Consider the following 25,704-nt stretch of genomic DNA (forward strand, 5'->3'; position numbering starts at 1 on the left):
ATAAGTAGCTGGATGCTTGCTGAATGGGGAGGAAGTTGTTTTTTCCTTTTTATGTGTAGTTCAGTTGTGTTTCCACCTGTCAGGTATGTCATAAAATTGACTAGGTATACAGATTGTGGTAACCTATCCACGTGATCACTTAGGAGAGCTGGGAGAAGTACACTGAACCTTGTGGCAGCTGGTGCTCAGCAGGCAGTGGTGGGAGAGTGGTGTAGAGACACTTCCTTCAATTCACAGCCTGAATTCTTAACATTAAAATCTACTTACTTTAAAACCAGAATCAATACTGTAGGGTGGTCAGATGAGGAGAATCATTGTGTCCAGTGTATATTATGGGATGGTAACTGTTCTGCTTGTAGTGATCCCTGGGAGATTGATTTAATAATTAATAAACCAGTTGATGTGGGCTTATTAGAGTCAGGGTTTTGTTTTAAAGCTTGCAAATACAAGCTACTTTTTGGGGTACTGTTGCTGTCTCTAGTACTCTTCTGATATAGATAGGTTGTGTGCCTATAGATAGATACGTGCATGCACGTGTACATGCTGGAACAAGTATGCACACACAGGTAATTAGCCTGACATGGATGTAGAGGTCATAGGACAACTTGTGGGAGATGGTTCTCCACTCCCTTCCACTCTCTTCCACTGTGTGGGTTCTTGGGGGTTAAATTCAGGTTGTCAGGCTTGTCAGCAAGCAATTTTATCCACTGAGACATCTTGCCATCCCCCCACCACTCCCCCTCCCCGCACCTTTTTAAATGAAACTTTTTGTAGGGAGGGTCTGCTCAAGGTCAAATCCAGAGTCTTGCCTCAGGTACTATAAGCAAGTGCTTTATCACTAAGCTACAACTCCATCTCTAAATTGAACTTTATTAAAAAGATTAAGTAATAAAAAAATTAGTAAAGTAGAAGGTGTTTTGTTCTATTTGACAGAGTTTTGGTGAGCCAGAATCTCAAGAGAGCGGATCACAGAACCTTAGCATGGGGTTTATTCCTTTAGCCTTGGTTCAGAATGTGCTCATGGACTATAGTGAAAGGGGTCAGCAAGGCAGCCATAGTCTTAACATTCTCCATGGCACAACTAGCACACCCCCTGGAGTCTATACAATCAAGTATAGGTGGCTTGGGTTCCCTTCCTGCATCTGAGGTGTGTACGCAGAAAGGCTGACCCAAAGGCCAGTGTCCTGGGCTACAGACCTGGAAAGCTGCTGCAGCCGTTGGAACTGCTCTCAGACTTCATGCTGTTTCACAGCCTTCATCTGTCTCACAGAATGAAAGCAGGTGTATGATGTCGGTAAGATCAAAATAAACCATTAGTATACATGGTAGACCTTATGGGGTCTTCAGATTACTTGATTTTCACATACAGCTTTGAAGATGGAAGCAGTTCAGATGGGTTCCTATATTGGATTTGGTTTTGATTAAGATCCAACAAAGACATATCAGTGTGATGCATTGTAACTGCTAGAGTACATAGCGTGTGTTTGAAAAGACTTGCATGTGCCTAAGGGTCATATATTTGGAACTAAAATAGAGTATTTGTTCTGAGGTGAATCAAAGTGGAGCATAAATTGGGACAGAAGGGGCAAGGAGGTGTCCCTATACTAACAGCAATTCTAATAGACCAAGTTCTCTAGCTTCACTGATTGAACTCTTGCCTCTAGTTGAAGAGAAGCAGGGTCTCTGCCTTCACTGGTACCTCACCCTACCAGTCATCACCTTTCTCCTTTTACCTTGCTGCTGGTAGCAGAACACACCTTGTCTTTTCATCTTCTTCTTCCTCTTCTTCCTCCTCCTCCTTCTTTTATTTTTTCTTTTCTCTCTCTCTCTCTCTCTCTCTCTCTCTCTTTCTTTCTTTTATTTTGAACATGTTCCGTCTTATTTCTTAGAGGCAGAAAGACTACCGAGTACCTTGTTGGAATGAGGGAGCCAAGGCATCACCAGCCTTCAGCAGACACACAAGGAGTGAAAAAAATTGTGTGGTTGTTGGGCAGCCCTGAGATTTCACTTTACTGTGGCAAATCCTAAACCATCTTTACTGAGAACGTGTGATGTGCTTGTGCGAATTTGCTTTGATATGTGTACTTGGAAGATAACAATTTTTAAAAATTTGTTTTCTAGAGGCTTCAAACAACACATTTATTATCTCATGTTTTCTAGAGGCTTAAATCAACATTATCTTGTATTTTCTAGGCAGGAGTGCAGGTCTGGCCCGACTGGGTGCCTGCTTCCATGGCTCTCACAGGAGCATAGTCATGTGTAGTTCTGTCTGAAGGTTCAACTGCTAAGCTCACTTCCATGCCTGGCTGTAGGGAATACCTCCTTAGGGCTTTGGCTTCTTGTTGGCTGGAGGCCACTCTCAGTTCTTTGCCATATTTGGCCCTTATTTTTTGGTGTTGGTGGTGTGTTGTAAGGAGAGCTGCTTGGTCGTTCTGGCTGCTCGGCAGCTCAGACCCAAAATAATCACACAGAAACTATATTATTTAAATCACTGCTTGGCCCATTAGCTCTAGCTTATTATTGGCTAACTTTTACATCTTAATTTAACCCATTTCTATTAATCTGTGTATCGTCACAAGGCTGTGGCTTACCAGGTAAAGTTCTGGCATCTGTCTCTGGCGGGGCTATATGGCTTCTCTCTGACTCTGCCTCCTTTCTCCCAGCATTCAGCATTCGCCTACCTAAGTTCTGCCCTATTAACAGGCCAAGGCAATTTCTTTATTCACCAGTGGTATTCACAGCATACAGAAGGAAATCCCATACCATTGGTATTGGGTTTGAACACAAGGTCTTGCACACTTTAGGTCTTACACTCCATCATTGAGTTATGCCCACAGCCTTTTCCCTTTCTTTTTGAGATAAAATCTTACTAAGTTGTCCAGCCTGGCTTTGAAATCAATCTGTAACCTAAAAAGGCTTTGAACTTTGGTCTTTTCTGCATCAGCCTCCTTGGACGCTGGGACTATATGTCTATGCCTCTGTGCCACTGGGCTGGTTTTTTTTTTTTTTTTTAAACACTTTCAAACCTTGTCGCCCTCTGTGGTGGTTTGAATGAGATAGTCCCCAAAGTTTCAAGCATTTGAATACTTGGGCCCCAGTTGTTTTCATGCCTTGCACCATTTCCAGTTCACTTTCTACTTCCTTTTTTGTGGTTTAAGGTGAAAGCTCTCAGATGGGCATGGTGGTGCACACCTTCAATCCCAACACTCAGGAAGCAGAGGCAGGTGGATCTCTGTGAGTTCAAGGCTGGCCTGGTTTACAGAGTGAGTTCCAGAATAGCCAGAACTGTTAGGCGAAGAAACTCTGGCTCTATGCCCTCTCAAAAAAAAAAAAAAAAAAAAAAAAAAAAAAAAAGATGTAAGCTCTCATCTTGCTGCTCCAGCCACCAGCCACCAGCCACCATACCTGCTGCTTCCCTGCCATGAAAACTTTGACCCTTCTGGACCATAAGCCAAATAACTCCCTGTCTTCTATAAGTTGCCTTAGTCTTGGTGTTTTATTTTTGTCACAGCAATAGAAAAATAATTAATGCAGTCTTTCTCCTCTCATTCTGTTAGATTCATCCTTTAGTATATCGCCTTCCTCAGAGGAGAGCTTCTTCATTTCCATTTTACTTACCAGTGTTTTTACTAAATCCTTTTTGTTTTTTTCTTGGAAAGATGAAATTATTTGATGTCTCTCAGATACCAGAACAAGTGGGTGATTGGCGTTGTCTTTTTTTTATATACGGAGAAACTAAGATCAGACAGTTGGAGCTGCTCAGGGCTCCACAGATAAGAGTTGTCCCCAGAGCCCCTCCCCTGGGCTATTCTCCACTCTGGGACCTTGTGTGTTTGGATGCCACCAGCTTTGCCCCTATTACCTTCCACTCTCCTGCATATAGTTCTTTTAATATATATAGAAGCAAACACTTCTACTCTTGCTGTGCCTTATGCTCTCTGTCCCAGATGTCAGAGCTTGTCCATCTCCAGAGCCCCACCCCTTGCCACCTGCAAGATCAGCTTCTGCTGACAGTGCCTGTGGCCTCTGCTTAGTAATTCCAGCATGTGCCTAGTATCTATCTTAGTGTTGATATTTTTAGCATTTGGCCTCCAACCTTGGTGTCAGTTCCTGGGGTGGGCAGAGGGCCTCTTCTGCTATTTCATCTCCTATGAAGACTGGTGCCGATAGCACCACTTTGTTGAGTTGATGAAATAGGCTTCTGCTTCAGAGGGTTTTGGTAGAATAGAGGGGATATGGAATATCTCAGGTGAAGTTGTGTGCCACTATTGTGGCCTGCTTCAGCTATTACTATTTTCTGTGCAGCAGTATTTAGTTAGTTTAACTTGATTATTTTTCTGAGGTTGATAAAAACCTTTTTAAGGATTTTATACCTGTTCTTTTTCCTCCTTTTTTTTGTTGCTGATGTAGTTCATCCAACAGTCCTCACACCTATTTGTTTATGAGAATATCACAGAAAATATTACATTTGTTTCATTAGTGCTTGCTTTAAAAAAAAAGAAAAGGAAAAACAAAGGAAATTATCTCATGTAACCCAGGCTACCTAAACTTGATATATAGCCAGGAATGACCAAAAAAAAAAAAATCAAGAGATCTATGCTGTTATTTGGGTGTACATCACACCCAGTAGCATAAGTTCTGCTTTTTTTTTTTTTAATGGGCATATACTTTAGGCAGATAGAAGATTGAAAGATATGGTTATTCTCATGATTAGTAAATGTCTTTACTAAAAGTTTCCTCTGAAACAAATGGAGAAGCTATCTGGTCTATACTCAGGGGTTTGCTGATGTAGATTGTAATAAGGGCCTGACAAGAAACACTCCAGACATCCCTGCCACCACTAGGTTCCCTCAGAACCATATGGGCCTAGTCTAGCTGACATCACTATCACAGCTTCTGCCTGCTCTTCCTGTGGAAGTCAGTTTTGGAGGCAGATCGTATCTTGTTTTGAAGAGAGGAGTCTGAGTGCAGAAACAGGTAAGGAAAGCCTCTGCCCACCTTTATGAACAGGGCTTTGAGCAGACACAGGAGGTGCTCTGGGTCTCTCTCCTGTCCTACCCTAGTCTCCTGGTGTTCACTGAAATTGCCCCAAACCTTTGAGGATGTCCTTTTCTTTTCTTTTCTTTTCTTTTCTTTTCTTTTTTTTCTTTTTTTTTTTTTGGTCCCAAAGATAATGTCTTTAAAAGATTGAAAAGGAATCCATACACTGGCTGTGTGCATGACAAGATGAGTAGACATTTACTTTTGTTCAAAATGTGTTATGACTTCTGGGGAAGCCAGATAGTGGCAGCTATGACCAAGGGGTATGTCTGTAGTACCAGCACCTGAATTGTTTACAGTCTAGCAGCAGATCACAGGTGCTCCTCCCACCCTTCCTTGGCCTTTAGGCTTCAGCCTTCCCTGCTAGCCTACCTGTCCTGCTCTGTTCCTCTTTGAAGCCCTCACCCTATGTGTGTCTTGATCAGTGTCTGCCTTCTACAGATAGGAAGCTCAGTGAGGGTAGGAAACCAGATCTGTCTTGCGCCCTTATTTTCTCTCTTATTCTGGATAGACTCCATGAATATTCCCAGGTGAAAGAATGATTGAATGAATGCCACACAGCAACCAAATAGTAGTTCACTATGGTGTGAGGTCAGAGACCAGTAGTGTTCTGCAGGCTGCATGTGCTAAGAATTCAGAGGTCACAGGAGGTCACGTGAAAGTTTAAAGGAAGACAAATCTTAAACTTTGTTGTAGGATTTGGCTAAATGAATCAGTGGGAGGGGAAAATTATTCCAATCTGGAAAGTGTGAAAATGGGCAGGAAGACTGTTTCCCACATCAAATTTTTTGAGGGATAAATGATAAATGGCTTAAGATGACTTCCAGACTGTGCAACTTTTTCAGGGGTTAAAAGGTGAATAGAAAGAATAATGGTCATTTTGCCGAGTACAGTCTAAATGACACAGCCAATGATCTAAAAGCCTGTGTTGGAAAATGTCACTTATTATATGTGTCTGGAAGTGCAGATGGGGAAACAGATTTTTTTCTTTTTGCAGTAGATTCATTAAGTGTTTAGGAAGAGATTCTCTTCTGCACCATCTTCAACAGCCTGAGTAGTTTGAGGCTGAGACTAAACTCCAATTGTGCTGGATTGCTTTATGCCACTGAGACGTAGGTCCATCGCCAGGTGCAGGCACAGTCCCTGCCACACAGCCTGTTCTGGGTTGATGATGATGCACTGCCATGCACAGAGCATGTGTGGCAGTGATTGAGGAATTGAGCAGCTCGCACTTACTGAGCTCTCACTCTTGGCTATGGATCCTCCTCTGAGTGCAGCAGGCCTAGATACCACTTGTGTGTGGAGCTGGTACCCCCAACCCCATGTACTGAGGGTGATTGGATGTGTAGGGGGGCACTTCAATCACCAGGATTTGCTGGGCTGGACAGGAGCTCCCTCCATGTGCATTCTTTTTATCCTTGAGTGCACCAGCCCCCGTGGCTCCTCCCCCAACAGAGCTAAACACCAAGGTGTTCACACCACTTGCTGGTTATCCTGGAAAGGCAGTCTGCTGATCTTTCGTTTTGTAGCAGACTCGTAAGCCCCACAAACCTGGTGCAGTGTGGTATTGCAGAAATCATCTACATGGAAATAGTTTCCAGTCTTGTTGTTTGGAGCTATATAATTAAAAAGAATAGGGAGTTTTTAAAGTAAGACCATGCTTACTGGGATGGGGTCCCTGAGCTACCCATGGGCTGGTGTGTACCTCCGTGTCCCTGGGAACACCACAGGCAACCCAGGTACCTCCCATTAGACTTTGATGCATATATAACCATTGGCAGATCCATATATTCCTCACTCTTCCCCTCCTTCTGTTCTTGTAGAAGTCTACTGTTATTTTAGATTGGCATAGTCACGTGTCCCTGTCTCTGACTTTCTTCATTCATGTTCTGTGGAGAAAGAGAAGGCCATGTGATAAGAAGTCCCGCCTTCCTCTCAAGTGTCCTTGTATTTTCCTCCTGCTGAGGCAGAGTTCTCCCTTGGAAACTAAAGTGTAGCCCATGGTCTAAGTAAGGGACCTGGTCATTGTTCTTGTTGCTGTCTCTTCATTTTTCTTCATTTTGTTCTCTGTCCTTACTTTGTTGTCTTAGTTTATGGGCAGTCCCTGATGCCTCTGAAATAACGAGCTTTAATCATAGCATTTATTCTTCATCTCCTGCACCCTAGTCTGTTCCTGCTCGAAGCCAGAGAAACCCCCCAGAAGGTCTCTAAGAGCCACCTGTTCACTACCTAGTATCTTTATACTGATGCCACCATTGCTACACTGCAATACTGTTCCTGCAACACTCTGGGTTAGGAATCAGCTGGACCACTATTCAAAACTCAGTTCTGAAATCTTTACTTGTCTGTGACTATGGTCAAATATCATGTTCATTTGAAAGATAGCTCAAATCAGTATATTGGCTTCCTAGCATTCTGTTCCAAGTGAACAATTGACAATTATCCATCTCCTACATCATACTTAAAAGATAGGCACTAATTAAACTATTCTTTCATGGAAAAATTGTTTCAAGAAATTGACTTTCCCAACAAGATTGGATTACTCTTCAAATGTGAGATAGTATTTCCTCTGAAGGGGGAGCAAGAGTAAAATCCATTTCAAAGCTGTTGACCAGTGAAGCATTTGATTAGGAAAATATGAAGTAAAGTGAACTTTTTATGGAAAAAGAAGTAGTCAACCTTTCATATTCCCACAGCTTGGTGTGCCCCCTGCAGTTTGGCTCCCTGCTCCTTTTTTTCTTTTGGATCTTGTGCCCTGATCAGTTTATAGGTGAAGGTCTCATGTTTCAGAATTTTTCTTCATGACTTTTTCCCCTCAAGAATTTTTTTTATTTAAAAATTTAAAAATTTTACTTACTAGCCCCAGTTCCCCCTCCTTCCCCTTTTCTTGCTCCCCCCCAGCTCCCCCTATCCACTGTACCATCCACTCCTCAGAGGAGGTAAGGCCTCCCTTTCCCCAAGAAATTCTAATGTTAACAGAGTAATAGCCAGTGAGTACCAGAGACATACATTCTGGTGCCTACCTCCCTTCCCTCTCTTCATAGACAATGGCAGAGCTGCTTCCTATTTTGTATTCATACTGAATTGAGAATTTTTTTCTTCTAGTTCTGGCAATTGAAGCTAGGGCATCATATACATCCAAGGCAAGTGTGTTACTACTGAGCTACAGCCCTATCCTAAGAGAGGGAATTTCTATCCAGTGTGTGTTGAGGTGGCTTTCTTCTTTGAAATGTATGTGTGTTTATGTGCATGGGAGTTGGGGCAGTGGCAGATAGCCACAGCTATTGCTTCGTAGAAATTATTCACCTTGTTTTTTAAAACAGGGTTTTTCACTGGCCTCAAACTCACCATGTTGTCTAGTTTGGCTGCCAGTGTTCTCCTAGGGATTCACCTGTCTCTGTCTCCCAGCCCCTAGATTATAAGCAGGCACATGTCCTGCTTTTCTAATGTAGGTTCTAGGGATCAAACTCAAAGTCCTCGTACTTGCCTGGCAAGCATTATTGTCATACCCTGTACCCTAACTCTTCGTCATGGTTTGTGTCAACATAATGAAACACCTCAGTTAATTAACTGAGAAAGATTTATTTTGGCTCATAGTTTTAACATTTCCAGTCCAAGATCAGGGTCCCTATTGTTTTGGGCCCCTGTGAGGTTTCTAATGAGGTAGCACACTGTTAGGAGCATGACTGGAGAAGACTTCTCACTTTGTGATCAGAAAGCAAAATGATAAGGCTGGGTTCCCAAATCCTTCTTATGGGAGGTTATATCCCCAGTAATTTAAGGATTTTCCATAAGACTTATCTTCCTGAAAGCTCATGACACTTCTTGGGGCCAATTGTTTAACACATGAACATTTGAAAGACGTTTATCCAACCCACAGTAACAGAGTAAATATAAAATAAATCTTGCTTAATTAATAAAAGGCTTTTAGCCACCACCCCTAGAGGTATGAATATTTGAGATGATGTGTGGTTATTCAGGCAAGTGTCTCAATTGTGGTAACATTCTGTTCTGACGCGAATGAACTAACTTGATTGTTCAGTTCTTTTTGACTTTAAGAGCACGTTCACCACCAGTGTTAAAGTGTGTCACTTGTCATACCTCAGGGCAGTATGTTACAGAAGATGCAAAGGCAGTAGCTTAGATTTCCACAGCACAGTTCACGCCACAAGGGAAAGTTCTGTGGTCTTGTTGAGAGACCTGTGTAGCTCTCAGAGTGAAAATGTTTGTCATGTTGTCCTGCCTTGACTGGCCTGTAGAAATCATGTTGGGGATTTTTTCTTTGGTACCTTCCGTGCCCTTTAGGTATGGGAAGAAATACAGATACTCTGAAACTGCCCTCTTCAAAATTTGAAGCTTCATGAGAAATGAGGTCAGTTGTGTTTTACTTTTTGTTGTCTACAGACTTCTCTGAGCCCAGGCTAACACCCAGAGGGCCGAGCACTGAGCTCTCACCCAACAGCCACAGGCAGGATGTGGTACAGCAGGAGCCTTGACTTTGTATCTTTGTTATCACTGGGTCTTTCCACCATCTGGTGGTGTGTTTGTATGTATGGGTTCACATAGAGGATGGAGGATGCGGATGTCCTGAAGACCTTCTCAGTGTGGCAGCCCTCCTAGCTGTTTATAAGGGCTTAAAGTATTATACCAAAGTGACTTGTGCTCTTCAGAGTCCTAATGAGCTGATATCTGTGAGTTCTTGGTTTCTTTACCCCTAAAGTTTATTTCTTATTTACTATTCATAGACTTATTTGATTTCCATTTGTTTGTTTGTTTTGTTTTGTTTTTTGAAAATGCCTCATGTAGCCTAGTCTGGCCTTGAACTCCTGATCTTCATACCACCACCTCCAAAGTACTGGATTTACAAGTGTGGGCAGGCCATTAATTCCAGCTTCTTAATTTCCTTTAGGCTTTAAAGGCTGTGTCTCAGTTACTTTTTTGCTGCTGTGAAAACACCATGACCAAAGGCTCTTACAGAAGAGTTTATTTGAGCTTATGGTTTCAGAGGGTTCATATCCATGCCCAGCATGGCAGGAAGCATGATGCTGGAACAGTAACTGACAACTTACATCCTTATCTGCAAGTAGGAGGCAGAGAAAGCTAACTGGGAATTGTTGTGGGCCTTTGAAACCTCAAAGTCTGCCTTAAGTGACACACCTTCTCTAACAAGGCCACATCTCCTAATCCTTCCCAAACAGTTCCACCAACTGGGAAATAAGCATTCAAATATATGAGCCTATGAGGGCCATTATTTAAACCACTACAGGCTGAGTAACATTTAAGGGTCCAAAGTCCATTTTGCTATCCACATGGCTAGGAGGGTTGAAAGTAGCCAAAAGATGCCATCAATGTAAAACTTGGAAGTAGACAGGTTCAATGACTAATAAAAGTGGGGTGTCTATGGAGCTGTTGAAATCTATCATGAAGTTAATAGGAGTTTCAGATAATGGAATATTAGAAGAGGTTGGAATGCCAGTGTGGCACAATTCTGTAAGAAAGTATATCAGAAAATGAATTGTGTATATGGCTTCTATGTTTTATAAATGTAAAAAAGAAGTGGGCCATATGTGTGTAAATGTATGTGTGTGTCTACACTTATGTTTTCTGGGCCAGGGTGGGGGTAGTGGTGGTGGTAGGTGGTGGTGGTGGTGGTGGATGCTTGTGTCTATGCTAAGCATCAAGGCCAAGGCCTCTTTCATGCTTCTGAGCTGTAGCCAGAACCAGTGTTTTTTCTTACTATGTTGTGAGGGGAACTAGGCCCCATGATAGCTAGAGACCCTCCAGGTCTGAGGTGTATTACATGTGTGCCTTTCCTTCCAGTCTGAGTAGTTATACTGTTAGTCTTTTCATTACTGCTGGACACTTGGCCATGCACATCATTTTGTAGCTCACAGTGGGGAAGCAAGTGTCCATTTACTGTCAGACAGAGCTCAGCACTTCACTGACAGGAGTAGGACAGCTAGCCTTTTCCTTAAACTTCCAAATAGGGACATCTGGGTTGTTATTCCAGCCTCATCATTATTAGCCTGGGCCATCCTATTAAGTTCTCTGTTCCTCAGTTTCCTCAACAGTAGAATGAGGGTGATCTTGATACCTTTTGGAAGAATTTTAGTGATTAGATATACACAGGTTAAGATCTTGTTATCACTTGCACAGAATACAGAGCTGGCAGTCATTGTTTGTACTCCTGTTCCTCTGGAGGCAGGTGCTTCCTATATCTGATTAGGCCGTTCTTTTTCCAGAGCAAGAGTTAGAGGTGCACTCTGGATGTCAGCCACCCTGTAAAGGAAGTGGCTCAAAGTACACACTCCTGACCCTGGTCATACACTGTTCCACCAGCATAGACAATGAAAAATAAAACAATATGTTGTGAAGCTGAAATATTTCTAGTATGTGTTTTTGTTGTTGTTAAATTGTTTGTTTTGTTTTGTTTTGTTTGAGGCAGAATCTCACTTAGTAGCCTTGGCTTGTCTGAAACTCACTCTATGAACCAGGTTGGCATTGAACTTGTAGAGATCCACCTGTCTCTCCTGCCTGAGTGCTGGGATTAAAGAAATGTGCTACCATATGCTGCTAAACTGCTTTTTGATGAAAATATCCTTATATAAAGCAATTGATTTGGCCAGGTGTTGGTGATGCTCGTCTTTAATCCCAGCACTCATGAGGCAGAGGCAGGCAGGTCTCTGAGTTTGACACCAGCCTGGTCTACACAGCTAGTTCCAGGATGGCCAGGGCTACACAGAGAAACCCTGTCTCAAGAAACCAAAAAAAAAAAAAAAAAAAACAACAACTTTGTTATTCTGTCAATTTCTTCTTTTGTGTGTGTGTGTGTTGTTGTTGTTGTTGTTGTTGTTGTTGAGAGTGGGGAATTGGAAATGTATGCTGCTTCTGAGTAAACACTGATCCATTGATGGGTCAAGAATTATCACTTGATTGTACTTAAGTCCTCTTGTCAGTCAGCAGAAATGTCTGAGACTAGGGTGTAAAAGTAAACTTGAAAAGGTAGATTTTAGATGAGTGAATGGAGGCTCTGAGATGCACAGCAGTTTCCTCAGCCAATCTTCCCAGGGTGAGCACTGCTTGATTGGAGTGAGCAGTTATGTGTACACAGGGTGGTGGGGTGAGAGCTTGTCTTGTCTTGTCCCTTGCAGGATTCTTAAGATAAAGATGTGTTTAGAGACATTTGAAAAAGATTGACAAGGTTCTCTGCTGCTCAGGAACAGACTCTACTGAGAAATGAAAGGAAGAAAGGAGGAGGGAGGGAAAGGGGTGTTTCCAGAAGCTTCAGTCCATTCAACTAGGCTCTGCTGTGTATGTGTATGTGTATTTCTGTGTGTCTTTGTGTGTGTATGTGTTTGTGTGTATATGTATGTGTGTCTCTGTGTGTGTGTATAAAGTAGGCTCTAGGTCCTTGAAGCGGTATTGTTTTGGAAAGTTGTCACTTGGCATGTTCTTACCTACTGTCCAGGCCTGTGCAGGTTGACATTCTTCAGGTGCCATGTCACAGCTGTCCTCCCATGGCAGAAGGCTTTCCTTGGAGGAAAGTTGTCTTTGAGGCTCTATGAAGGCCCTGGGGACACACTGCTGGTGGCTAGAGACGTATTTCTGCCTTATCAATTGGGAAAGGAAATACCTTAGCGTGACAGGGCTCTGGGAACCTGGGAGGTTGTAAAGGTGGTCCTGCAGTGGGGATGCACTGTGGCCTCTCGTACTTAGGTTGTCTTATTTGACCTTCCTCTGGCTTTGCTGGGTACTAACCCTCTGAGGATGTTAATTTTGTGTCTTCCTCTGCCATCAGAGGCATTCAGAATTTGTTGATGGATCAATTTCTTTCTTTTTTAAGATCCCCCCCCCCAGTTAATAATTGTCTACTGTTTACTTACCTTCAAGTTTTTTCTTTCAGAGTCAGTAAATATTTGAGTTAATAAGTGATTGACAGTCCGTATGTGGTTTACTTTGGTCCGGTTTGGTGTAGGTTGATTGTCCTTTGGTATATATTAACTAATATATACTGCAGAGATCTAGTTTTTATAATGTTTTAGCCAATGGCAATTAAATTTAAATTTCCTGTAGATTATAGATTCAGTCATCTAAAAAGTATTTTTAAATGTAGTGAACAATAGTGTTATTCTAATTTCATTTTAAGATGATATATATTTGCTAGAAAAAACTATATAGGAGTGAAAAGCAGGAGGTTTTGATTAGATGTGTATCGATGTAGTTAAATTTTTATTTGATTATATTGAGTGAGTTTGAAGAACTGTATGATGAAAAAAATTCCCAAAAGAGTTGAATGTAATCTGTGTTAAAAATAAAGGTCTTAAAAATTGATTTTTCCTTCAAGAGCTGAATATATGAACCATGCTTTGATTCTGATTTATGGCCATCAAAACTAAGTTGTAGATTCAATAGATATTTTATAATTTGTCCCTCTGTTAAACTGTACTGTAGCCACTTAGAAAATAAAGTACAAGAAGGTCCATTGACTCCTAGAAACATGCTGTCCTGAATGTGTGCTGTTTCTAGCTTGCCTTGATGACTTAATGTCATGTCCAGTGTCTGGCCTCCCTTTTGTTAAAAATTTCATGGATGCCTGAAGGCCAGAAGAGGACACCAGATCTCATTACAGATGGTTGTGAGCCACCACATGGGTGCTGGGAATTGAACTCAGGATCTCTGGAAAAGCAGCCACTGCTCTTAACCATTGAGCCATCTCTCCTGCCCTGGCCTCCCTTTTATTCCCATCTTGCATCTCTCCTTTATTCTGCCTCCTTCCAGGGAAATTGCTCTTCCTTCTTTGATATTTCTTGAAAAGGGCTCCATCCAGGCCCTCAGGCCCCGGCCCACAGGGGCTATCTGTTTCTTCTCTTTTTTCTTGCTTGATTTGCTGAGGTACTTATCAGTGTTACATCAGATGATGTTCTATCAAAAGCCCTACAGGACATCCAGTTGTGAAGCATACATGACTGTGTCCACCCCAAGATCAGATGTAAAGTTCTGTGTCTAGTTTCATCCTTGTAGCTATAAGAGAAATGGGACCATCTTGGGAATTGATTGTGTTTGTCTTTGGCAGATGAATCCAACTGTCCCTTTTAATATATGTTTAAGTCATGCGAAATATATGTATTTTAATCATATCAATTTGATTACACAGTACTATGGCTTTTCATCTGAACAAACTTAGGTGTAACTTACAAAATACATTCCCGTAGCTGTTTAGAAGAACAGTTGCTGGACTGCCATGTGTATTTTAGGACTGATTATACATTGCAACAGTTGTAAATTCTTTAAAATATGGTATTTAGGAGTCATTTTTATAGACTGACCAACTTCCCTTTTAGCATATTGAATGTCTCTCTGATGACTGTGTTCAGGTTGGCCTCCTGAATCATAGCAGCTCAGACATACGAGGGACTCCAGTGAAGGTTTGGTGGATTTGGGGAAGATTATGCTCTAGTCCCTTTAATGCTGGAATCTTTCTTTTCTTCTCCGTGTTTTTCAGCCTTTCTTTAGGTTAAATTTGTTTCATTTGAGAATTGTTTTAGAAAATACATAGCCATATTCATCCAAGTATATACAACTTCTTATTTTCCAGTGTTAAACACAAAACCACCCTTAATTCAAATGCATTTTGTTCCTGTCCACAACTATTAATGTTTCGAAGCTGCTTCGCATACTAAATGTTTCTGGGTTAGGGAGCCACATAATAATGGAGTATGCTTGTTTTGGTTCTTCACAGAGGTTTGTAGTAAGAGCTTAAAATAAGACTGCAGCTGATTTGTGTGACACACAGTAACTGTTTATTTAATGTAAGTGCACCCTATATCTCTCCTCTCTGATCAGCTCGAGGAATTTGCATGCTGCATAGCAACCATCTTCTTTTATACTTTATTAAATATCTGTCAATTATAAATATCAAGGTTTTACATTAATGTCAAGATAGTACATCAAAAATTCATGGAATATGTGACTTTTTCCAAGGGTATTTAATACTTAATGCATTTGTGTCATTTTTCTTTTCAGAGATATTGACAGGTTTTATTAAGTATTTGTTAGGGAGATTTCATTTTTATCAAGGGACTATAAAGAGAAGCTGCATGCTAAATCAATTTTAAAAGCCAGAATATCATTCATTTTTCCATCTTCAAACACTTATAATCCATAGATTTTATTTAAATTTCTTCATGGTTTATTTTTGTTTTATGTGAGTGATAGTTCACGACAGAACTTTAATAAGGATCAACTATGCTGACTGTAGTGGTTTTTAATTTCCTTAAGCATCACTACCAGACCCATGCAATATGGTAAATTCTTCAAAATGTCATACTTACATATTTAGCAATATTGCTTCTTTTTATTGAAGCCAAACAAACAATTTTAGATATTAATCTTTCCCAAACGTAGTGATTATTTTGTACTAGGCACAATATTGCTGTTTCTCAAGGAGAATGCTTCCTTTGGATGGAAAAGGGAGTGAGAGAGTGCTTTAGCGGGTCACCTACCTGACTTTGTATACAGATTCTAGATTCCTTTTTGTTTTCACTTATTTGTGAGGCAGAGTTCCATCCATGTAGCCCAGGTTGGCCTCTACTTCCCAAATAACTGGGATGACAGGTATGTATCAACAGCCCTGGCTTTCGAGAGTAAGCCTGGCATGCTCCCTGTCTGATAAGAATGGTGTCAGTTGTTTATTTCCCCAACCTCACATATTTATTTTGCTCAAGAACTAAAAACCATTTGCTACAGAGGGTTCGTAAGAAAACCTGTCTCGTTTCAGATTCTGTTTCCTAGGGTTTCGGGTAGAGCAGTGAGTGAGTGAATCATCACTCACTTCTGACTGGCTCCTGTGGAGCCCCTGCCTTGGCGGCCTGGTCCTCGTATATTATTTGAGGATATTCTGGACCCCATTCCACATGGATCTTTGTCTAGGAAACTGTAGCTACTAAAATCAGCTAGCCGCCAAGAATGAGGTTCCTGTTGAAGGATGGGCTTGTAGTGGTTTACTCCCAGAAGGGAGCAGAGTACTAGGAGTTTGAATATTTTCATGTGAGGACATTTCAAAAGCTTTCGGTTCACTTCAAATTAATTTTAGGCAACAGTGAAAGTGATTGATTAAAATAATCCTGTCTGTCTAAGTATTAAATGAAAATTGTAATAAACATTTATCATTTTTCATTTTTTCAAAATAAGGGAAGCCTTTTATTTCTAACATTAAATTAAAAAATATAGCTAAATTATTTTTGATATTGAATACCTCCAGGTCCTTGAAGAGCAGAATGTAAACATGACTAGATGAAAGGTGTAGGTTTTGGTTTTGGTGTTTTTAGAAGCATGATTTTATTCAAGTGAAGCTGAAAGCCCCCTGTTGCTGTAATGTTGCTGGTAGGGATTGCATGTACTCTTTCATGTCGCCAATAGATGGTGCTAGCGTCACAGTAGTGAGAGCCCTGCCGAGGAGGAAGCCACTGGCCACCTCAGCATCCCATTTTGCTTCAATCTAACTGTTAAGTTCATGTGTCAGTACAAACTGGCTTTTATACTAGGATCTTGTGTACTAGACACACCCTGTTTTTTGAGAACAATTTTCTAATGGCTTCTGAAATTACTATATAACCATAGAGAAAAAGAATAGTCAACCTCTATCTGAAAATGTATTTTCTTATTGAAGTTTTACTTGATGATTTTTGTCAGGACTGTCAGGTAATGTAGGAAGTATGTAAGCTGTTGGAAGGAGCACTTGGCCTGGAGTGGTCACCCATGCTCCCGAGGAATCCAAGGCTGTCTGAAGATCCTCAACTGTTGGTAGAGTCTTTAAGTTCTTTTGAAAACTGAAAATTGTCATGTTTTTCCTAGTTAATATCAAACTTTTGAGGGTGAGGGCGTTAAAATTTGAGTAGGCTGTAGTAAATGCCACAGTTGAAGTGAATTAAAATATTTTTTAAAAAATAACATTTTTCTCATCTTTTATACTTTGAAAAGAGACATCTTGGGTGTGCAAAATTCTCAATAATATGATACTGTGAGATTTCATTTTATTATAAGAGAAAGAAAAATTTATGAATAGGATCCATTTTCTTTACTATTTTGAAGTTTTTCCGGTTAATTCTTACCAGGTTAGTTTTGGGAGGAGAGAGGGTCTCATGCTGATTTGTTATTTAAAGGAAAACCTGGGCTCTGTCTTTGCTAAATTTAATGATTAAGAGGAAAATCTACTTTGTAGCCTCAGAGCACATCATACTCTTACTTGTCAGTCTGCAGGCTCTGGAACAGACCTTCCCAGGCATGGCATTTTCTGTGTCAGACTGGAAATGCCTTGTGGTGTACTATTGTGTATATTGCTTAAAGTCTCTCATTTCATTTCACATTGTTAGTACAAATATTCATTGTATCTCTCTCTTTTTTTTAAATGCTAAATTCTAGCTGCAGCATAGGAGGCTCTTAAATTCTTGATCCCCCTACTTAGCCTCTCAGGTGCTGGTATTTACAAGTGTGTACCTTTACACCTGTCCCAATGTACATCTTAAAGGTTATATGAATATATTTTTACATTTTGAATTTTCTTCCAAAGGGTTAAAATGAGGCTAAGAAGAGGAGAAAAGCCGGCACCTGGGAGCTAACACCCAATTGGCTGCCTTTTGTAATATATAATTTGCCTAAGATTGTGCACTGAGCACAAGCTTTTGTTTTCTAATTGATTTACGGTTTGAGCCACTTGTACCTCATCCCCTACTGCCCTGCACACAGTGCCAGCAAGCACATTACAGGGAGCGATGATGAATTACAGTGCACTTGTGGTGCCAGTACCTGGAGTCAAAGCTGCATGCTGCACGGAGCCACATTAACAGGCGCAGGATCAGCTCTGGCAGAATCTTGTCTCAAGCTCAGAAGCAACCATTTGTTCATCTGATCACTTGCTGCAATCTGTCTATCAGACTGTAATTGAAAGTAAAGATTAAAATCACACTGTTACAGCTTTTAATTTCTTAATTGAGACAAAGTTTTAAGTGCTCAAAGGTCGAAAGAGAAGGGACTTGTGACGAGGGAATGTGAAATTATAAGATTTTCTATTGTGTATGGAGTTTTGGGTATTTTATTAAGTGTTCTTTTGTCTAGAAAAAAAGAATAATTTAAAATAATGCTGGTCTGTTTTATCTTTATCTTACTTGTAAGATTCACTTCGTTCTCGTGAGACTTTGCTATATTTCCTGTGTTTGATCCACATTTACCGTGTAAATAATTCATTTGCACATAAGTCGATTGTCATCAAGTGATATAAGTTAGAGAGTGTGAAAAAATTCCCTCCACACTATAGGACCTATAAGTGTTGCCATTTGTGATATAAAGAGATTAAAAATCCAGTAATACGGCATGAGACCCCCAAGATAGGCAAGCCCTCTCGCTTAGCAGGCTTTGGTGTTTCCTTCAGAGCTGGTGCTCAAAACAGTGAGTGTGCCTGCTTTGTGAAGGCCGTCCACCTTAAACTGTTTTGTGTGGTGTCTGTGGGTTCTGGGATCGAACTATGAAGGAGCAGATTTATGGCGGCCACTAGGCACAACAAATTAAGTTGACAGTGATGTATGAGGGCACAATAGCATGCTGATCCCTCAGTCTCGCGGCTGGACGCCTCCTGCTTCATTTGGCTCTTGTTAGTTCTGTTAGCAACTAAATAATGAAATTCTGCTGACTGATCTCTGTTTTCCATTTTTCTCTTTTCACCTCTGCTTCCTAAAACCACTCATTCCCAGACCCATCCTCATGCCAACAAACTGCCCTTGAAGGATTCTTTCACTTACGAGGACTACAGGTTGGTGTAAGGGGCACTGTGTTGAGGGTGGTTTCTGAGGAAATGCAGGATCTGGTGAGGGAAGCTCATGAGCAAATGACCTGCTGTGACCACTTATGGTGCTGAAATTGGGCCGTCCCAGGAGCCACTGTGAGCAGCTTTGATAAGCACTGGCGTGTTGACAGCCACTTAAGAACTGCTGTGAACCTGTAGTGCTGGTGACTTGAGCTTAACATTAATGTTAAGTATTGCTAAAGAAGCCTTTTCTCTTTTGACCAGATCATATTAGTGTGAAGTGGGGATTTGTTTTGAACAAAAAGTTAATGCACTACACAATGTAATATAAGTGTCATGTCCTACACCTCATATACACTTAGAGAAGGAGAGACAGCAACCACTTGTCAGTGGAGGCTTAGAACAGGGCAGGGTCAGCATTTGGGTGAGAAGGGAGCTGAGGCCCCTGCTGCTCCTGTCTCCTGTTTGCACTCTTCTTTGCATTGCCTTCATTTCCTGCCCCTCCTTTCCCTCAGTCCTGGATTTAGTTCTAAATGGCATGAAAACACCTGAAAACTGGGAGCCCTTCAGTAATCCCAGCTGTTTGTTGTGTGCGTTCTCATGCAGGTGGCTTTAGATAGTTCACTCTTAATTCTCTTATTTTCTTTTTGTCACAGGTGGGCAGTCTCTTCAGTTATGACACGACAAAACCAAATTCCCACAGAGGATGGCTCCCGGGTGACCTTGGCCCTGATTCCTTTATGGGACATGTGCAATCATACCAATGGCCTGGTAAAGATTTTCTCCGGGGTTTGAGTTTGGAGGTTGCTGAGCTTCTGGGTAGATGTTCGACTTGGCTTCTGTTCCCCTTGCCAGCTCCCACCAGGAGGACAAGCAGAAGCAAACCTTGCTGCTTCTTGTCTCCCTGTAGTAGAAGCTGTGTATCTTCTTCATACTGAAAACCAAGAATGCCAGTCTTACGCCACTTTGAGAAACTACAGCGACTGCACTGTGTTTTCAAAGATCACAGCCCTGGCTATCACATTCATTTTCTTGTATTACTGGATCGTAGACTGAACAAACCACTTTCCTTTCTTATTCTCTACAAGTATGGGTTTATTGAAGAAAACTTTTCATCTTTTTGACTTTCTCTCTTATAGCCGCTTTTCCCCCCTCTGCTGACTCTTTTACCCCTTGTCCCATTCTGTTCCTCGCCTTCTTTGATTACCTACTTTGCTCAGGAGCCCATGTGTGCGAGGGAGGATTGTGTGTTAGGTTTTGGGCACAAGCACAGGGCTGGGAGAGTGAAGACAGGAAGCATCTTCCTGTGGCTGATTCTGTGAAGGAGGAGGGCAGGTCCTGTTCCTCCACATTCTTGGATTCCAGGCAGTGTGGGGCTGAAGCTTTCTCTGTGCTGAGGACTTCCTGGTCCTCACAGGTAGGGGGATAACAAAAACCAGATCATTCTAAAGTCCTCAGCACTGCTAGTCTGCAGGGTGAGTTGGGTTTGATTCCTGCTTCTCAGTGCCAGCTTGCTTTGTTATTATTAGTCATATTATAAATAGATTAAAGAAATGCTGAAAATGATTATTTTGCATCTATACAGCGGCCAGAGCACATGCGCTGTGTGCCGAGCACTCATAGCAGACTGTCCTGCTAATTCTGGTAGTCTTTCAGATCTTAACAATATTAAATTGTACAAGGAAGAAGAATTACACTTTTATAATTACATTTTTGTCTTAATTTAGATATGCTTAATTTAATTAGTAGGACTGAAAAATAGTAGCATGCTTTACATTTTCATTAATGAATATACTTTTACATTCTTTGTCCTTTTTCTCCTTTAGAGATATTTTAAAACTGATGATAGGCTTGAAATTAAAAAAAAAAATTTACGTAGCCTTAAATATCTGATCTGCGGGTTTCCTTTTTCCCTCTTTATGTGAACTAGATCACTGTTTCCCAAACTCAGTCAGTCATTAAAGTTAATTTTCATTTCCATTGTTTAAAAAATCAAAAAGAATTAAACAACACAGAAGTCTCTAGCAATGTAAGCTGTTCTTCTGCAGTCCCAGTCTTCTCTGGTTTACTAGCTACATGGAAGGCTGCTACAGGGCTCTGCTCTCCTGTCCTGTGACTGTTTGTGCCACCCTAACATGTTCGTAGGCATGCTGAGTCTGGGCATTGGTGTTCCTTCCCTGCCAGTATGAGAAAGCTATTCACTCTTGAGTTTCAAATTAAGAATAACAGGCAGCTCTTGGCATATCTTCTCTAATGTAATTTGTGTGGTTTGTGATCTGCCATGGTTCTCTGCTGACCCTCAGGAGATTTGTTCAAGAAGCCCATGTGTCTTCTTGACCCACACACTTAACTTGACACCTTTGTTGTTTGTTTCTATTGTCATAAGGTTTCATGGGACATTGAGTGGGGCAGGATTTAAGTAATGAAGTTTTCAAACTATAAAATTGTGTATCATATGTGTGACTGTTAGCTTCTTTTAAAAGTGAAGTGCTTAAACTCAAGGCTTGACTTTTCAAGCAAAGTTTTTTAAAAAATCTTTTTATTTAAATAACATTTTCTTCATTTATTTTATATACCATCCAGTTTCTCCTCCCTCCTCTCCTCCTGACCCTTCCCTTTTCCCATCTACTCCCACCCCCATCCACTCCTCCTCCATCTCCATCCAGAAAGGGACAGGCCTTCCATGGGCTTGAGCAAAGCATGGCACAGCAAGTTGAGGCAGGACTGAGTTCCTCCCCTTAAATTGAGGCGGAGCCAGGTAATCCAGTACAGGGAAAAGCCACCTAAGTGTCAGGGAGAGGTCCTGCTCTCACTGTTAGAAGCCCTACTAAGAGACCAAGCTCCAGGATTGTCACACATCTACAGAGGTCCTAGGTCAGTCCTATTCAGGCTGCCTGACTGTTGGTCCAGCATCCATGAGCTCCTGTGAGCTCAGGTCAGTTCTCTCTGTGGGTTCCCCCATGATGACCCCCCCCTCCGGCTATTACAGTCCCTCCTCCCTTTCTTACTTAAGACTCTCAGACCTCAGCGCACTGTCAGACAAAGGCTTTTAGTCTCCCTGTGTCTGTGCTGACTCTCCTTGTATTGTTAGGCTACTAGACTCTCATGGGGGAAATCAGGAGAAAGGTTCATCCACCAGTGCTGTCTGCTTTTAACAGTAGTCCCGAGCCCTTCGGACACTGCAGCAGCAACAAGGAAGAAGGCAGGAACAGTGCTGCTTAGGATTTTGGAGAATGGGAGTGAAGTCCTGGAGAAGCAGGTTTTAAGAGGTCACCAGGCCCAGTCCTAAGCTGTAGAAAGTGTGTCCTTGTGTGTCTGTGCTTTCCTACATGCACATGTTTGCAGGGTTGTCAGTGTGTGGGAGTGAAGGCCGGAAGTCAAGGTTGCATGGTTTCCTCTGCTCTTTCCCACCTTGTATTTTTGAGACAAGGTCTCCCACATTAAACAAACCTGGAGCTTGCTGCTTTGGCTAGGCTGTTTAGGAGTTTTGCCTAACTTTGCCACTCCCTGCACCACCACCATGATGATATGATGTTAAAGGTACATACCATTATGCTTGGGTTTGTTTGTTTATTTAATGTGGATGCTGGAGATCCAAACTCAGATTTTTATCCTTGCACAGCAAGGATACCCATTGAGCCATTTCCCTCATTTTGGAAATGCGTATCTTTAGATCTTGCTTGATTTGACTAAAAGTAGCAGAATTGACAGAATTCCTTTCTTCAAGTTACTCATTTTACCTGAGAAGGATTCTACTAAGTGGTTTACAGGGCATGGTGTGTGTTGTGGTGAGTATACATAATATGTATACTCAGTCAGTGTGGTATAAATCTTCCAGGGCCCTTCCATTGAGCTGTTGAAAGAAGTTTAGATTCAGCTTAGAGCAGAATCCCAGTTTTCATAAACACATATAGATGTCACCTACCTTTGGCTTCTTGCTGTTTCTAGCCAGTACAACCCACCTCAGGACCTCTGTGTTTGCTGCTGCTCTTGTCCAGAACATGTGTTCCCCAGATCTGATTAGACTCAAAGTTACTGTCAAGTGAGGCCACCCTTAGTATTCTTTGTAAACCAAGCATCACTTCTGTCACATAAGCCCTCTTCTTGTCCTAGTTGTATTTCCTACATTACCTATGCATTATAGTCTCAAAAAAAAAAAAACCAAGTCTTTTGTAGCCTGGACTAGTCTTGACCTTGCTATGTAGCCATGACCTTGCACTCCTTTGTCTCTGAGTGCTAGGATTACAGGTGGTACTTGTCCACAGCCAGCCTCTACCTATTATTTTGGCAGGTCTATTAAAGCAGGTGATTTTTCTTTTCTTTTTTCATTTCTTCTTTTTTTGCTGGAGGTCAAATCTGTCATATCCTCTTGTTTGGTGCTTTAAATTCACCAGTATACACACTCTGGCTTAGGACAAAACAGCAGGACACACAGACACAGCTGTGATCAGTTTCTTCCGTTTTTCCACTGTCTTTTCCAAGTTGAATCAACAAGTGTGCATTACTTCATTCCTTCTTCATATACAATGCAAGTAATAGATATGCACTAGGAGGAAATTGAAAAAAGATTGAAATAATCATGTCCTCTGTATGTCAGAGGGAGTAATCATGTCATACCCTTCCTCCTATAGTGCTACTTAATAGATGAGTCTTTGATTCCCCAGGACGGAGTGAATGTGACCAAAAGGAGCCAGACAAGTTTACACAATTTAGGAGGTTGGCAGTGTTCAGGGGTGGGGCATCAAGACAGACTGCTTATGCACTGGGGGGCCCTTGTTCCTCCCCTGGGAGTTTGTGCCTCAAGGCACAAAGGCAGTGTCAGGAGTTAGGGACTGTCCACGAAGCACTGGGTACTCTGATTTGAAGAACACTCCTGGTCTCCTTGAGGATGGGGCAGGCACATATGCAGATTTATGTGGCTAGAGAGGGGAGGATGAGAGGAGGTAAAATGGGGAAAGGTGCCCCGGAAAGAAGACAGGTTTCACAGTCTCAAAGCAGAACAGGAGTTACATAAAGGTAGTCCCATGCAAAAGGGAATGGGACAGTGGCCTGTATGACAGAGAACACCGTGTTTTGAGGCCTCCTGGGAACTTGGTGTTGTCCAGGGCCACTGTGTGATCAGCAGAACAACTATGGTACAGGAGCTTGCACTGCTCAGAAGGGCTTTGCAGATGCTGATAGAGGAAGGGTAAGAATTGTAGTCACAGGGTAAACAATAAAAAGATTAAAAACGTGTGTAAGAGTTCCTGGGCAGTTAAGAGTGGTCACTTCTGTGCATTGCATGCAGAGGCCCTTGCCAAGACAGGTTGGCTAGAGAAGATGTGGATGGGGGCAGGAGACTTTTCTGTACTGTCTGTACCATATAGGCTTAGAAACACTCACATTTATATCTCTTAGCAGAAAGAGAGGAAGTAATAATCATTTACTTTGCCTTTAGTTACCTGAAAATTTTAGATTACTGTAATTACAGAGGAAAATGTGTCTGTAATGTAGGAGTGGCCCCTTTTCTTGTCCTCTTGATTCTTATGCAGTAGAAGCCCCTCCCCCCCCTTTTCATTTTGCTGGTGAGAGGCCAGGGCCTTATGTATTGCTCTACCACTGAACTAGACTCTGCTCCCATGTTGTTTTCTCACTATAAAAGTTATATAAAAGTAACACTTCTAAGTAAATACAGGTACCCCAGAGCCTCCTGTGTGGGCATGTGACTTTTGTCATTTGTGGAGCCCCTACTCAGGGCTCAAAGGCAGCAATTTTCTAGTAATGTGTTTGGTGGAGGCCTAGAAGTGATGCACAATGTCTTTTCCCAAGAGAGATTTACTTCAGATCTGCAGTTTCCTGTACAATCTATGTTGTACATAGAAATGACTGAAGTCCTCACCAGGCCTTTGCTGGAGTCTTGGAAGTCTTTGCTGTCCCTGTAAGCACCCCTAGACACCTTTGTCCTGAGGCACACTTGCCTCATCACCCTGTTTTTCTCTCCTGCCTAGATCACGACTGGTTATAACCTGGAAGATGACCGCTGTGAGTGCGTAGCCCTGCAGGACTTTCAGGCTGGAGATCAGGTAGGTTTCAGTGCTCTGTCCCTAACTGGGAGCCAACCTGGGAGCACTGAGTCATGGCTTTGGTCATCCTAAGAATTATTGGGCATAGAGAGGAGCAGGAACACAGATCTTTAGGATTGTTTCTGATAAAATCTTGAGACAGAAAATACTTTCTTTGAATGACACTTTGCATGCACAAAGAAAGCAGTGCAGCTCTTTGTACAGTGAGCCACTGTATGTGATATCACTAGCCCAAATAGACTCTGTTTACAACACTGAAACAAGTGTTTTGTTTCATAAGCTGTATTTCTTTAGAAAGAGGGGATATTTAAAAGAGATCAGATTTAGGTAGTTAAAACCTAAGGAAATTAGAACACACATCCCTATCCTCATATACTTTCGCTGGGAGATGTCCATTTTTTTTAAATCTAATAATTTGGATGGAGGCACAGGTAAGTTTTCCAATAATTTTGTAATATACATCTATAAATCTCTGCATTTATCAGTTTCACAACCCAGTATACAATAGAAAGCCAATATAGGGATAGACACTGCCTTCCACTTGATCTGTTCTTCAGAAATGTTCCCAACACTCTGACAGTGTGGAAGAGCACAAGCTATGGAAGTGGTCTCTGACAGGAGCTAAGTCAAATGTCCATTCTAGAATGTTCCCCTGTTTAGAAAGGAAGGAAGATGCGGCACATTCTAACAGTTTAAGAGGGGGCTGGCTGTCTGGGGTTGGATGAGAGGCTTGGCAGTCCTGGGTCCGTTTACCCATGTGCTCCCTCTCCCCCATCTAGCAGCAGATATACATGTTTGACTTTC

At 41.7% G+C, this 25,704-nt stretch overlaps 1 protein-coding gene across 1 annotated transcript in view; it reads left to right on the top strand.

Moving 5' to 3' along the window:
* Positions 1 to 25,704, top strand: part of Setd3 (SET domain containing 3, actin N3(tau)-histidine methyltransferase) — a 72,934-nt gene that overhangs the window by 40,915 nt on the left and 6,315 nt on the right. Inside the window, exons 7-9 of the mRNA XM_085697911.2 lie at positions 18,786 to 18,844; positions 19,495 to 19,609; positions 24,826 to 24,900. Coding sequence (XP_085554037.1) covers positions 18,786 to 18,844; positions 19,495 to 19,609; positions 24,826 to 24,900 — 249 coding nt within the window. The remainder of the gene's footprint in view (positions 1 to 18,785; positions 18,845 to 19,494; positions 19,610 to 24,825; positions 24,901 to 25,704) is intronic.

Source organism: Myodes glareolus, chromosome 11, assembly GCF_982192425.1.
Source record: "Myodes glareolus chromosome 11, mMyoGla1.1, whole genome shotgun sequence".
Taxonomy (NCBI): Eukaryota; Metazoa; Chordata; class Mammalia; order Rodentia; family Cricetidae; genus Myodes; species Myodes glareolus.